This window comes from Nematolebias whitei, chromosome 4, assembly GCF_014905685.2.
Source record: "Nematolebias whitei isolate Nwh7 chromosome 4, NemWhi1, whole genome shotgun sequence".
Lineage (NCBI taxonomy): Eukaryota > Metazoa > Chordata > Actinopteri > Cyprinodontiformes > Rivulidae > Nematolebias > Nematolebias whitei.
Window position 1 is genome coordinate 8,309,662 of NC_056501.1, and position 12,827 is coordinate 8,322,488.

A 12,827-nucleotide genomic window follows, 5' to 3' on the forward strand; every position below is an offset into this window, starting at 1 on the left:
ACACACACACACACACCCTGTAAATATAGAAGTGTTTACCTGCAAAATCAGAACGAAAACCGCCCAATTGGCGGTAAACCGCCCAATCTGGCAACACTGAGTTCCGCCTCGATGTGGGCGGGTCGTCAAAGTCCGACTCCGGAAACGCGACAAACAACAATAACATTGCAGAACTGTCATTCTCCTGCTCGATCTGTGGCTTTTCGTCAGACTCGGGGTGAAACCAGACAACCAGAGAAGCTGCAGTGGGTTAGTCGAAGCTTTCTAGGAACTATTAAAGGACGGTTAAAGACAGACAGACGCATCAAGCTGAAGAAAAGAGGATATGAGCTAGCATGAGGCTAAGCTAACTTGCTAAGCTAGCTCGCTACATGTAAGTTCAAAACTGTAAAAGTTGCAAGTTATCAGTATTATGTTACTGTTTATTTTTGTGGTAAAAGATTCAGTCTAGGTAAAGTTTTAGTTGTGTTAGTTTTTCTTGTATGTTTCCACTACGGATCTCTTTCGCCATAAACTGATAACTCGTCCGAACTTAGTTTGATACTGTTATATTATTATTTTTTATATTTATGTTATATTTGTTGATGAAAGTGGCCGAACGGTAAGCAGCAACTTTATTTTGCTTTTGTTTATTTGCTATCATATTTGCACTTTTTCTCATTATAGGAGGCCTCAGTTTGAAGCAGAATGTAAAGAAATATTTAATTGTTTTTATGGAATAAAAGAGGAGAGTGTTAAAACAACTCATTCAACCTTTATTTATTCAGGTTAGTCTCACTGAGTCACAGGGACTCATTTTCAAGAGACCTGATTTAGACAAAACCAAAGATAAGACAGACAATAATAAACAATAGAATGCAAATAAAGTAAAATTTAATATCATATCTTAGATCTTATTACTGGTTTGTTTTTACATTTTATTGTTGGATGTAACTGGGGCCCTGTGAACATAATTTCATTCCACCTCATGCACCACATGAGGCGCGAATGACAATAAAGAAACTCTGACTCTCTCGCTAAAAATAAAACAAAATCAAATCAAGGTGCCATATAAAACAAGGTAAAATACAAAAAAAAAAACTAAAAACAGGAACATATTCGCTTTGATTTTTCTAGTGAACTTATCAATTGTTTGAAATCTAAAGAGGTCAAAGTGGACATCTATGGTTAACTGAGACGTTTCTGTCTCACTTAGCCACTATGTTTGATTTATTTAAAATGTGGTAACGACGTCTGTTTTAGGTTGTTGTTGTGTTTATTGAAATTTTATTTTAAAATCCTAGTGTCAATGTTGGGATGTTTTGTAAACTGTAAGAACAAAATGCAGCGACTCAACTTTTATAAACCCATATTTTATTCATAGTAAAATGTCTGACAAATAAACTGAAGCGACTGCATAAGTTTAAAATCAGAACCTGAAGGGTTTATTTACAAAATGCTATTTTTACACACTGAGCTCTTCAGCTGAATTTTTAAAGTACGTGCCCGACAGCAGTTACTTGCCGCACCTTGCCAAGTGGCGTGCTGTCCTTCTGCCTGTCGTGAGAGCAAAGGTTTGAAAAGAAAAGAGGAAATTGAGCCGGTGTGGAACAAAAGAAGTGGCAGGCCTAAAATAAACTTTCTCCAGCAGATGTTTAGTATCTGAAAGTTGTAAAGAAACAGGAACAACGAGTTGACATTCATCCTTCAGCTGATCTGATGACAAGTTTTCAGCTTTTGGGGAAATCCCCTTGTTGGAGGTGTAATCCTCTTCTCTTTTTTTTTTGTTTGTTTTGTTAAACTGCGTGTTTATTAGTGTTTATTTCTGCAAACATTGGATCTATTTATAGTTTTATGATGGGCTGCTGGTAACAAGGAGCCTGAGTGGTACAGAGTTTAAAAAGCATCCGTCTAAAAAATGTCCAGGGAAATGGACTGAAACACGAGACAAAAAGCAATAAAAGTCCAAAGAAAACCTTTTGAACAACCTCATGAAGTCTGAAACAACTGCTGATCCAGACCTGAATAAATGATTACAGGAAAGTCTGACTGCTTGGAAGGAAAACTTAAAGAAAGTGACTCTAACTCATCTCATTTTGAGTTTATCAGTCAGGACAGATTGTTTCTGCAGTCAGGATCACTCTGCTGGACCTGAACCTGCTCTAAGTACGTCTCAGTAAAACGTCCTAGCTTAAACCTAACCTGGAGATATTTCAGGAATAGGGGGATTTTGGGGGTGTAGGTGGGGGTATCACCAGCTGCTTTCTTGAGATTTAGCCACATTGGTTTGTTTGGGTCTGTTTCAGGATGCGGTTGGATCAGCTGATCTGTGTCATGCAGAAGTGACAAGTGAAATAAAAGGAAGAAACTTCTTGAATTACTCTTAAGATCAACCATCATCTGCACAAACATGTAAGTTTATCAGACCGGTGTGTTTGAAAAGTTTTACATGTGAAACAATGTTTGTCATTATGAGTCAGAGTTTAACCCTCCTGCTGTCCTTGGGTCAAACAGAACGATCGACGCATTTATAAAAGTTGATTATCGAGCTGCTTTTCGACAGTCTTGATATGTTGAGCTTGCGTTTTGCTTTTAGATTAACTGCCGATAAAAATAAATAAAAATAAAACGATGCTCTTCTTTTTATTGCATTATTTTTGTACACATTTACCCAACACGTTTGTATTTGTTTCAGGATTCAGCGGCTGAAACCAGAGTTTCCTGACCCGAGCTGTGTGTGCTGTAGGACCGATGAGAAGAAAGACCTTCCTGTGAAGGACTTTAAAGGACAAACATCTAACACAATGTACGCTGTCTGCAACAGGAAAGATTCAGTTACGCTCAATAAGATATTTGAACTGGAACATATATTGGACTCGCTAACATGCTAACTCTCTTGCCTTATAAAGAGTTTATATCTTCACTCGTAACTGACGGCTGAGTTATCCACAGGATAAAATGTTCAACCAACTAACTCTTGATCAGAGGTTTAAAATGTATTTAAACTCGAGGAACGGTATGACGGAAAAATGTGTGACTTTTTAACACAGTGGTACCTTGAACCTGATGATCAGCCCATGCTCTGCAGAGTAACACAATTATAATGTTATACTTTGGTTTGTTTCAGGTTCAGGCTACGGAAACCAGAACCTCCTGATCCGAGCTGCGTGTCGTTGAAGAGCAACGAGTCAAAGAGCCTTGGCATTTTCTTTAATGACAAAACCTCATCTAGTGAAACGATGTAAGTTCAGAGAAACCGTAAGAAAACGTTCACATTTCATCTGAATTTAAGGAAGAATCCATAAAAGTCAAACTGGTGGACGTGAAAAAGAAGCTGAAAACCTGAAATCGTTGTAGACGGTGACATTGTTTCTCAGATCAGCATTGGCGTTCTGGTCGGATGACGAGCCATCATAAGTCCAGGTGATGATTGGTGGTGTACTCACCAGCTGTCTTTAAGCTTATTTATTTTATTTTATTTTTTTAGAGGAATGGTGGTAAGGCCAATCCATGTTCTCTTTACAACCGTGAAAGTCAACTGTAGCCAAAAAGCAAAACGGAGTCGCTGATTTGGCATTTCTTTACTTTGAAACCAGAAACCTACTCCAAGGTTTTGACAGTGAATCAGATCTGTGCAGCTCTGGGCTGAAATTAGATCCTACAGACGAGTTTATCTCAGTGAGCACGAACGTGTAGTTAACTTCTAACATGATGCTTTTATTGCAGGGGTGTCCAACCCTGGCCCTCGAGGGCCACTGTCCTGCACGTTTTACCGTATTTTTCAGATTATAAGGCACATAAAGTGAAACAAAACAGTCAAATAGGTCCAACTTTATTCACCTCATAACCACATAAAATCAGTTTGAGGTCAGTAAGCACAACCAGAATTAATACATAAGGTTCACTGTCGATTTTTGAGAAAAAATAAATGATTTTAAGTGCCTTATAGTCCAAAAAATGCAATGCTCAAGTTCCTGCTGCAAAACCTGATTCAGTGATTAAATTACCTCTTCGAGTTCTGCAGGAGCCTGCTAATCATGCATTTTTAATTTATTTAATTTTTTACTTAACCTTTATTTAACCAGGCAAATCCCATTGAGATACCGATCTCTTTTGCGAGGGAGGCCTGGACCTGCAGGCAGACTAACATGCATGTTTTTAGTCTGTGGGAGGAAACCGGAGCACCTGGAGAAAACCCACGCAAGCACAAGAAGAACATGCAAACTCCACCCAGAAAGACCCCCGGGTCCAACCAGGGATTGAACCCTGGACCTTCTTGCTGTGAGGCAACAGTGCTAACCACTGAGCCTAATCGTGCATTGCTCAAATCAGATGTGTTGCAGCAGAGAAGTATTTAAAACATGCAGGGCAGTTGTCTTCATGGACCTGGATGTACTGTACCTGCCTTTTTATCACAACATATATAAGATTAATTATTTCACCAAAATTGTAGTCGGTCCAACACCTGACAAAGTTAAACGAGGTGCATTGAATGTAATCAGTGTATTTTGGCACTTTGGGTTTGAATCATACGTTCTTTTACAGGTCAAACCTCTCGAGAGGTAAAAGTACCGTTGCCTTAAAAACGATCTACACTGATGACTGATATTTGTCCAAACCTAACTGTCATGTTAAGGTTCGTTTCCTAATGTATTCTCTGTGTTTTTTTGTGGTGTTAAGTCTCTAATTTTTAATTTCTTCACAGAATTGAACCACAACAGACGGAGAAGGTTTTGAGTCCAGATTTCCCAGAATGCTTGTGGAGTCAGCGGGAGGAAGAGGAGGCATGGGAGGATGAGGACGTGGACGAGTGGACAGGCAGAATAAAGGCATTGATAACCATCAAAATTCACTTAAAGAGGGAAATTGAGCGTAAACGTACGATTGTTTCTATAGATTTATTCTCAGAATGGAGTAGAATAATCTGGAAATAATTCCTGTTTATTTTATTTTCAGAAAGTTCTGTTGGGTCGTATCAACGTGAACTCAAAGCTTTTCTGAAGAAAAAGTTCCAGTGTGTGTTTGAGGGGATCAATAAAACAGGAACCCCGACCCTCCTGGACCAGATCTACACGGAGCTCTACATTACAGAGGGAGGGACCGCCGAGGCCAACGGTGACCATGAGGTCCGACTGATCGAGACGTCTTCCAGGAAACCGAATGGACCTAAACCAACCATCAGACGGGAGGACATCTTTAAAGTCCCACCTGGAAGAGACGAACCGATCAGAACCGTGATGACGAAGGGAGTGGCCGGCATCGGGAAAACTGTCCTAACGCAGAAGTTAACTCTGGACTGGGCTGAAGACCGAACCAACCAGGACATCCAGTTCATATTTCCGTTCACCTTCAGAGAGCTGAACGTCCTGCAAAACAAAAAGTTCAGCTTGGTGGAACTTCTTCATCACTTCTTCACTGAAACTAAAGACATCTGCAGCTTTGAGGAGTTCCAGATTCTGTTCATCCTTGATGGTCTGGATGAATGTCGACTTCCTCTGGACTTCCTCAAGAACCAGACCTTGACTGACATCACAGAGTCCAGCTCAGTGGATGTTCTGCTGACGAACCTCATCATGGGGAACCTGCTTCCCTCTGCTCGCCTCTGGATAACCACACGCCCTGCGGCAGCCAATCAGATCCCTGCTGAGTGTGTTGGCATGGTGACAGAGGTCAGAGGGTTCGCTGACCCACAGAAAGAGGAGTACTTCAGGAAGAGATTCAGAGATGAGGAGCAGGCCAGGAGGATCATCTCCCACATCAAGAGCTCAAGAACCCTCCACAACATGTGCCACATCCCGGTCTTCTGCTGGATCACTGCTACGGTTCTGGAGGACGTGTTGAAAACCAGAGAGGGATCAGACCTGCCCAAGTCTCTGACTGAGATGTACATCCACTTCCTGCTGGTCCAGACCAAAGTGAAGAAGATCAAGTATGATGGAGGAGCAGAGAAAGGACCAGAGAACAAGACGATAATCGGGTCTCTGGGAAAACTGGCTTTTGAGCAGCTGCAGAAAGGAAACCTGGTCTTCTATGAATCGGACCTGAAGGAGTGTGGCATCGATATCAGAGACGCCTCGGTTTACTCCGGGGTCTTCACCCAGATCTTTAAAGAGGAGAGAGGGCTGTACCAGGACAAGGTGTTCTGCTTCGTCCATCTGAGTGTCCAAGAGTTTCTGGCTGCTCTTCATGTCCACTTGACCTTCATCACCTCTGGGGACAACTTGATGGGAGAAAAACAAACATTTAGGTTGCCTCGTTTTAGCAAACCTAAGTTAACAAACCTCCACAACAGTGCTGTGGACGAGGCCCTAAAGAGTCCAAACGGACACCTGGACTTGTTCCTTAGATTCCTCCTGGGACTTTCTCTGCAGACCAATCAGAAACTCCTGCAGGGCCTGCTGGACCAGACAGGAAGTAGCTCCCAGACCAACCAGGAAACAGTTCAGCACATCAAGAAGATGATCAGTGAGGGCCTGTCTGCAGAGAGAAGCATCAACCTGTTCCACTGCCTGAACGAGCTGAACGACCGATCTTTGGTGGAGGACATCCAACAGTCCATGAGCTCAGGACGTCTCTGTCCAGACAAACTGTCTCCTGCCCAGTGGTCCGCTCTGGTCTTCATCTTACTGTCCTCAGAAGAACATCTGGACGTGTTCGACCTGAAGAAATACTCCACTTCAGGAGACGTTCTTCTGAGGCTGCTGCCGGTGGTCAAAGCCTCCATCAAAGCAGAGTAAATATTTTTCTTTAAATTAAAGTTTCACACATTTTATAACTTTTAGCTTAACTGGAAAATTTAGCTTCTTCAGTCTAAATCCAGCTGAATGCTGAGAGCTGAACGACGGCTGGAGTTTGATGAAGAAACTGGAACTCAGTTAATGTTTAAATGATCAGAACAAAAGCTAAAAATAGCTGATCAAAAAGGTCAAAACTAAAACCAGCAGAACAGTGGCTGAAATATAACATTGGCAAAAACTAAAAGCTGAAATTAAAGAGCAGAAGCTAAATTTAGCAAATGCTAAAAACTTGGAAAAAAAATTAAGCTGAAACTGACATAACATTAGCTCAAAGCTTAAATTGGCAAAACAAGCTGAAAGCTAACATGATCAGAACAGTAGCTAAAAATAAGATGTATGCAAAATCTAAAAGATTAGCTAAACAAATGCTAAAATTGGCAAAATGACGAGGTCACAACTAAAACCTGAAGAACGGTACAGTAGCTGAAATATAAGATTAACAAAAGCCAAAATTTGTTAAACAAAAGCTAAAGTTTGCAAAATTCAAGCCTAAAGCTAAAATTAACAGAAGCAGCAGTAAGACTTGCAGAACAGTAGCTAAAAGCTAAAATTAGCAAAATAATAGTTGGAATCTGCAAATCAAGTATACTTACTTTCAGACCACACGTTTTTTTTAAGGATTTGAAGAAACGCTTTTGTTTTGGGAAAAAAAACTAAAGTTAAACGATTCAGAAAAGTATGAACCCTACAAACCGTAAAAGTCACAGCCATGATGTTTTCTAAAGTTTGTCGACTGAATGGCAGAAATGGGTAAATGTTTGCTGAAGTCGTCCAGAAGAACTCGGATTAAACTATAAAACAGAAGCAACATTGTGAATTCTGACTCATCGCTGAAGCATCAAAACAAGTATAAATTATTTAATTTTGTGTTTTCAGCCTGAGCTTCTGTGCTCTTTCACAAAGAAGTGTCGAAGCTCTGAGTTCAGTTCTCAGCACCGACTCGTCCCGTCTGAGAGAACTGGACCTGAGCAACAACAACCTGCGGGATTCGGACCTGAGGCTGGTTTCTGCTGGACTGCAGAGTCCAAACTGCAGGCTGGAGAGTCTCAGGTAAGATGATCCTTAAAACGCTGCAGCAGGACTTTTTGGTTTTTCTGTTCTTCTAATTTAGTCAATTTAATTCTATTAATTTGACTTGTTGTATGTGTCATAAAAACTGTTTTAATCTTTATCAGACAAAAAAAACATGATTATAATCCAACATCAAGTGAACAAAAACACAGCAGAGTCCAAAAAGTTGTTTTTAAAACAGAATAAAAAGTTAAAGCTGTGTGTTTAAAAAAAATGTTTCTAGTCTCGCAGCTTCCAGAGGATCTCGGGTTCAGTATCAGACAGGAGCTGCTGATTAACTGGTTATTATCAGCAGTTTCTGCTGCTCTGGAGTGTACAGGTGTACACAACGCCAAGGCAGAAAGACATCAGCAGTGACCTCAGAGAAGCAGCTGTTGCTGCTCATCATTCTGAGAAGGGTCAAAGGTCATTTCCAAACTATCTGGAATCCATCATTCCACAGAGGGAGACCATTCACAAGTGGAAAATGTTTAAGCCAGCTGTGAAGATTGTCACAAGACAAGGGCAACCCGAAGGTCAGACCGTGCAATGCTCAGAGAAATAAGCTTCATCTCAAACTCTACAGGCCTCAGCAGGTTAAAGGTCAAGAAACGCTCTAAAAACAACAAGGCTGCACCTCTTAGGTCTGGCAAGTTTCGTCTGAAGCAACAAGACCTCTGGGACCAAAGGACAGATGTTTACCCAGAATGCACTGCAGCAAACGCCTCATCCCAGCTGTCAGCACGGTGGTGGAGAGCTGATGGTTTGGGCTCCTTGCAGTCGGTGAGTGGACCATGAACTCCTCTAAACTAAAGAGCTCTCCAACAGCTGAAGCTTGGACCAAGGTGCTGCAGCGATCCGGAGTCCAGAATCTCAACCGGATTGAAATGTTGTGGGACCTTCAGAGAGCGGAGCTGAAACCTCAATGAACTGAAGCAACGATGGAAAGAAGAGTGGGCCAGAACTCCTCCACAACCATGAGAACTTGCAACTGTATAATAAAAATAAAGATGGTGTGAGTGCAAACAGACCATAAAACAAAACATGGATTTATGTGATGAAATGAATGTTTGATCTGATCTGCGATCATCAGAACATTATTTTCTTCTTACAGGTCTAACTCTTAACCTAGAATAGTTTAAACTGACCACACATTGTTTTAATTATTAACTGTTTTGTTGCTTTCCTTCAGGTTGAGCGGATGTTTCCTCTCAGACGAACGTCTCGATGTCCTCCTGTCCCCTCTCAGACTTCAGTCCTTCGGTCTGAGAGAACTGGACCTGAGCAACAACAACCTGCAGGATCCAGGAGTGGAGCTGCTGGCAGAAGGACTGAAGAGTTCAAACTGGAAGCTGGAAACTCTCAGGTCAGACTGGACTTCAGATAATATCAAAATAAGATTTTAGTGGATTTACGTAACTTCTCCACCCACGCAGCGTTGAGTGACTCTTTTGGAACATCGTTCTTGGCGTATAAGTTCTGTATTTGTTCCTGTCTTCGTGGTTTCCTCAGGCTGAGCCTCTGTAACCTCTCGGAGACGAGCTGCGCGTCTCTGTCCTCAGTTCTCAGCTCTCGGTCCACTCGTCTCAAAGAGCTGGACCTGAGTAACAACGACCTGAAGGATTCAGGAGTGAAGCTGCTCTCAGCTGGACTTCAGAGTTCAAACTGTCGTCTGGAGGTTCTCAGGTGACCCGATCATTCCATTTCAAATTAAAAGCGTTACTTTTTGACAAAACGTTTACCTTCTGGAGCTCTTTAGAAATCAACTAGATGATTCGTATTTCTTCATCTGTGGCTTCACTGTGTGTTCTGTGGCTCTGCAGGCTGTCAGGATGTCTGGTCACGGACGACGGTTGTGCTTCTCTGGCTGCAGCTCTGAGCTCCGACCCGTCCCGTCTGAGAGAACTGGACCTGAGCTACAACCATCCAGGAGACTCTGGAGTGAAGCTTCTGTCTGCTCAGCTCCAGGACCCACAATCCAAACTGGAAACTTTCAGGTGTGAAGAGGCCTCACCCAGTCAGAGCTGCAGTTTGATGCAACAGAGGAGGAAAACGTTTAAAAAAAGCTGAAAGTTGAATTTTCTTTACCTCTAATTCTTCCTGCAGGACAGATCCAGCTGGGATCCAGTGGTTAAAACCAGGCCTGAGGAAATGTAAGTCTGCTTTTGACTCACAAGACAACTCAATTAAAATAAACTGTATTTGTATAGCACCAGTTTTCATTAAAATAAAACTCATAAAGACAAAAGCTACAGCATTTGCTGAAAAGTAACTGGGTTCTGTCCGTTTTGGTCGAATCATGAAAAAAATGTTCCACGCATCAAATTTTATCACCGTTTCTGTAGATTTGAGTTTTATTTTTTCCTAAGGCTGATTAACTGTGGCAAGCTCATAGCTAATTGTCAAAATTTAAATTTAAAAACAAATTACGGCAGCCCCTCGTTTTCTCCGGGAGTTACGTTCTGCCCCCCCCCCCCCCCCCCCCCGCAATAAATGCAAAATCCGCAAAGTATCGACGTTATATTTATTTTAGTATTCTTATATTTTAAGGCTTTACAAACCCTTCCCACACTCTTACAATGTTCTAAACTCTTAAACACACGTCATTTTAACGAAAAATAGTGGCGCGGGATCGGTGGTCCGATTGAGTGGTCCAATAGAGAGCTGAAAAAAGTCCCGGTGGGCTCTGGAGAGAGGCCGAACCTTTAGCGCTTCCCCGCTCGGAGCCGGCTACCAGCTCTCAGATTTGTCGATGGGTCTGGAGGTCCGGTTCTGCTCAGTTTCTGGTCCGGTTCCCGTGCAGTTCTCTGCATCCGCTGGGCGCCAAAGTCACTGTAAAGGGCCAAACTTTTTCTGATCCGATCAAAACTTTCCCTCTAGAATTTCAGTAGAGGTGCAACAAGGCTTCTGGGCGGGTCACTGTTGGCTTCTGGGAAATGTAGTCCTTATGAGCAGGGATACAGTTTAGGCTTATTGAGATAAAACTACAAAATGGTGGTGCCTGTCTGAAGTATTTTATTTTTCGTGAACTTTTTACTGCACAGGATCCAGTACTGTCCCAATCACGTGAGTAACATTAAAGTTGACGATCATGTGTCCTGTACATTTTTTTCGTGTGCACTCTTCCTTTGAAAAACGCGAAAGAGCGAGGGACTACTGCAACTCCTTTTGTTTCTAAACATTTAGAGCATGTTGATTGTGCGTTCATTGGGATGTTTTTATGCCTTTTCAGATGCCGGCCTAATAAAACTGTATTTTGTGTTTTCCTCGTCAGATTTCTGTGAACTTTCATTCAACACAAACACAATAAATGGACACATGAAAGTGTCCGACGACAACACGGAAGTGTGGTACGAGGAGCAAAACCAGTCGTATCCTGATCACCCCGAGCAGTTCTTCAGGAACCATCAGCTGCTGTGTTCTGACGGTCTGACGGGTCGCTGTTACTGGGAGGTGGAACTCACAGGAGGAGTCCACACATCCGTCAGCTACCAGGGGATCGCCAGGAGAGGAGAAGGGAACGATGGCTGGTTTGGTGGGAACGATCAGTCCTGGACTCTGTTCTATGACGGCAGCGGGTACTCCGTCTGGCACGACAAGAAGGGAACATCCGTCCTTCACTCCTCCTCCTCCTCGGACCACAGAGTAGCAGTGTTTGTGGACTTTCCAGCTGGCACTCTGTCCTTCTACAGAGTCTCCTCAGACTCGCTGATCCACCTCCACACCTTCAGAACCAAATTCACCGAACCTCTTTATCCTGGATTTGGGTTGTGGTGCTGGTTTGGTGCACCTTTGAGGTCCTCAGTGCGTCTCGTCTCTCCACAGAAGTAAAACTTGACTCACCTGGTTCTGGTTCTGGTTCTGGTTCTGGTTCAGGTTCAGGCAGTCACACTGTTGGTCTCAGGTGGTCACTACACTCACTGATTTTCAGAAAAATAATAATTTCTAAAGCGCTCTTAATTTCACATAGAGACCTGCTGGAAACACAAAGTACCAGTGAGAGGATGTACGGAGAGCCAAATGGGTCAGAAAGCATTTGAAGCCCTCTCTGGTGTCTAACAAACATAAAAACTTTAGGTGTTTAATAAGCACCGCCCACATAAAAACAGCACATTAGCGCTCGTATAGCTAAGCTAAGCTTGAATGGCTAAATTTTGCTTTATTCTTTTCACATTTGAAGATTTCAGTTTTACCTTTTATTTTGCATTAAGTATCTACCTTATTCCTAGCCTCCATGCTGCCTTGCGTGAATTTTGGGGCGTGACTTCCGACACGGACCAGAACCGGAGGTTGTTTGTGTGCTAACAGCACAAGCTACTGTAGTTTCTCCGAGCATTGTGGATTTAATTTTAACATGTAGGAACACAATATAATCAGGACAATATAATGATACCACTGCCTGCTGAGGACGAGGGATGGAGGACAACCTGAAGAAGTGGCTGCAGATTACATCTGCTAGCATATTTAGCTAAATCTGCTAGCGTGGTTAGCTACATCTGCTAGCATATTTAGCTACATCTGCTAGCATATTTAGCTACATCTGCTAGCATATTTAGCTGCATCTGCTAGCATATTTAGCTACATCTGCTAGCATATTTAGCTACATCTGCTAGCATATTTAGCTACATCTGCTAGCATATTTAGTTGCATCTACTAGCATATTTAGTTGCATCTACTAGCTTGGTTAGCTACATCTGCTAGCGTGGTTAACTATATCTGCTAGCATATTTAGCTGCATCTGCTAGCATATTTAGCTGCATCTGCTAGCATATTTAGTTACGTCTGCTAGCATATTTAACTACATCTGCTAGCATATTTAGCGGCATCTACTAGCATATTTAGCTACGTCTGCTAGCTACATCTGCTAGCATATTTAGCGTATCTACTAGCATATTTAGCTACATCTGCTAGCATATTTAACTACGTCTGCTAGCATATTTAGTTGCATCTACTGGCATATTTAGCTACATCTGCTAGCATATTTAGCTGCATCTGCTAGCA

General features: G+C 42.2%; 1 protein-coding gene across 1 annotated transcript; it reads left to right on the top strand.

Moving 5' to 3' along the window:
* The first annotated feature begins 140 nt into the window (after positions 1-140).
* Positions 141-11,657, top strand: LOC119408368 (NLR family CARD domain-containing protein 3). Its single transcript, XM_037675171.1, has 12 exons — positions 141-373; positions 2,286-2,391; positions 2,675-2,785; positions 3,107-3,220; positions 4,685-4,851; positions 4,936-6,712; positions 7,653-7,826; positions 9,019-9,192; positions 9,339-9,512; positions 9,650-9,823; positions 9,933-9,979; positions 11,101-11,657. Coding segments are annotated over exons 2-12 (3,471 nt in total). The 5' UTR covers positions 141-373; positions 2,286-2,389.
* The last annotated feature ends 1,170 nt before the right edge of the window (positions 11,658-12,827 follow it).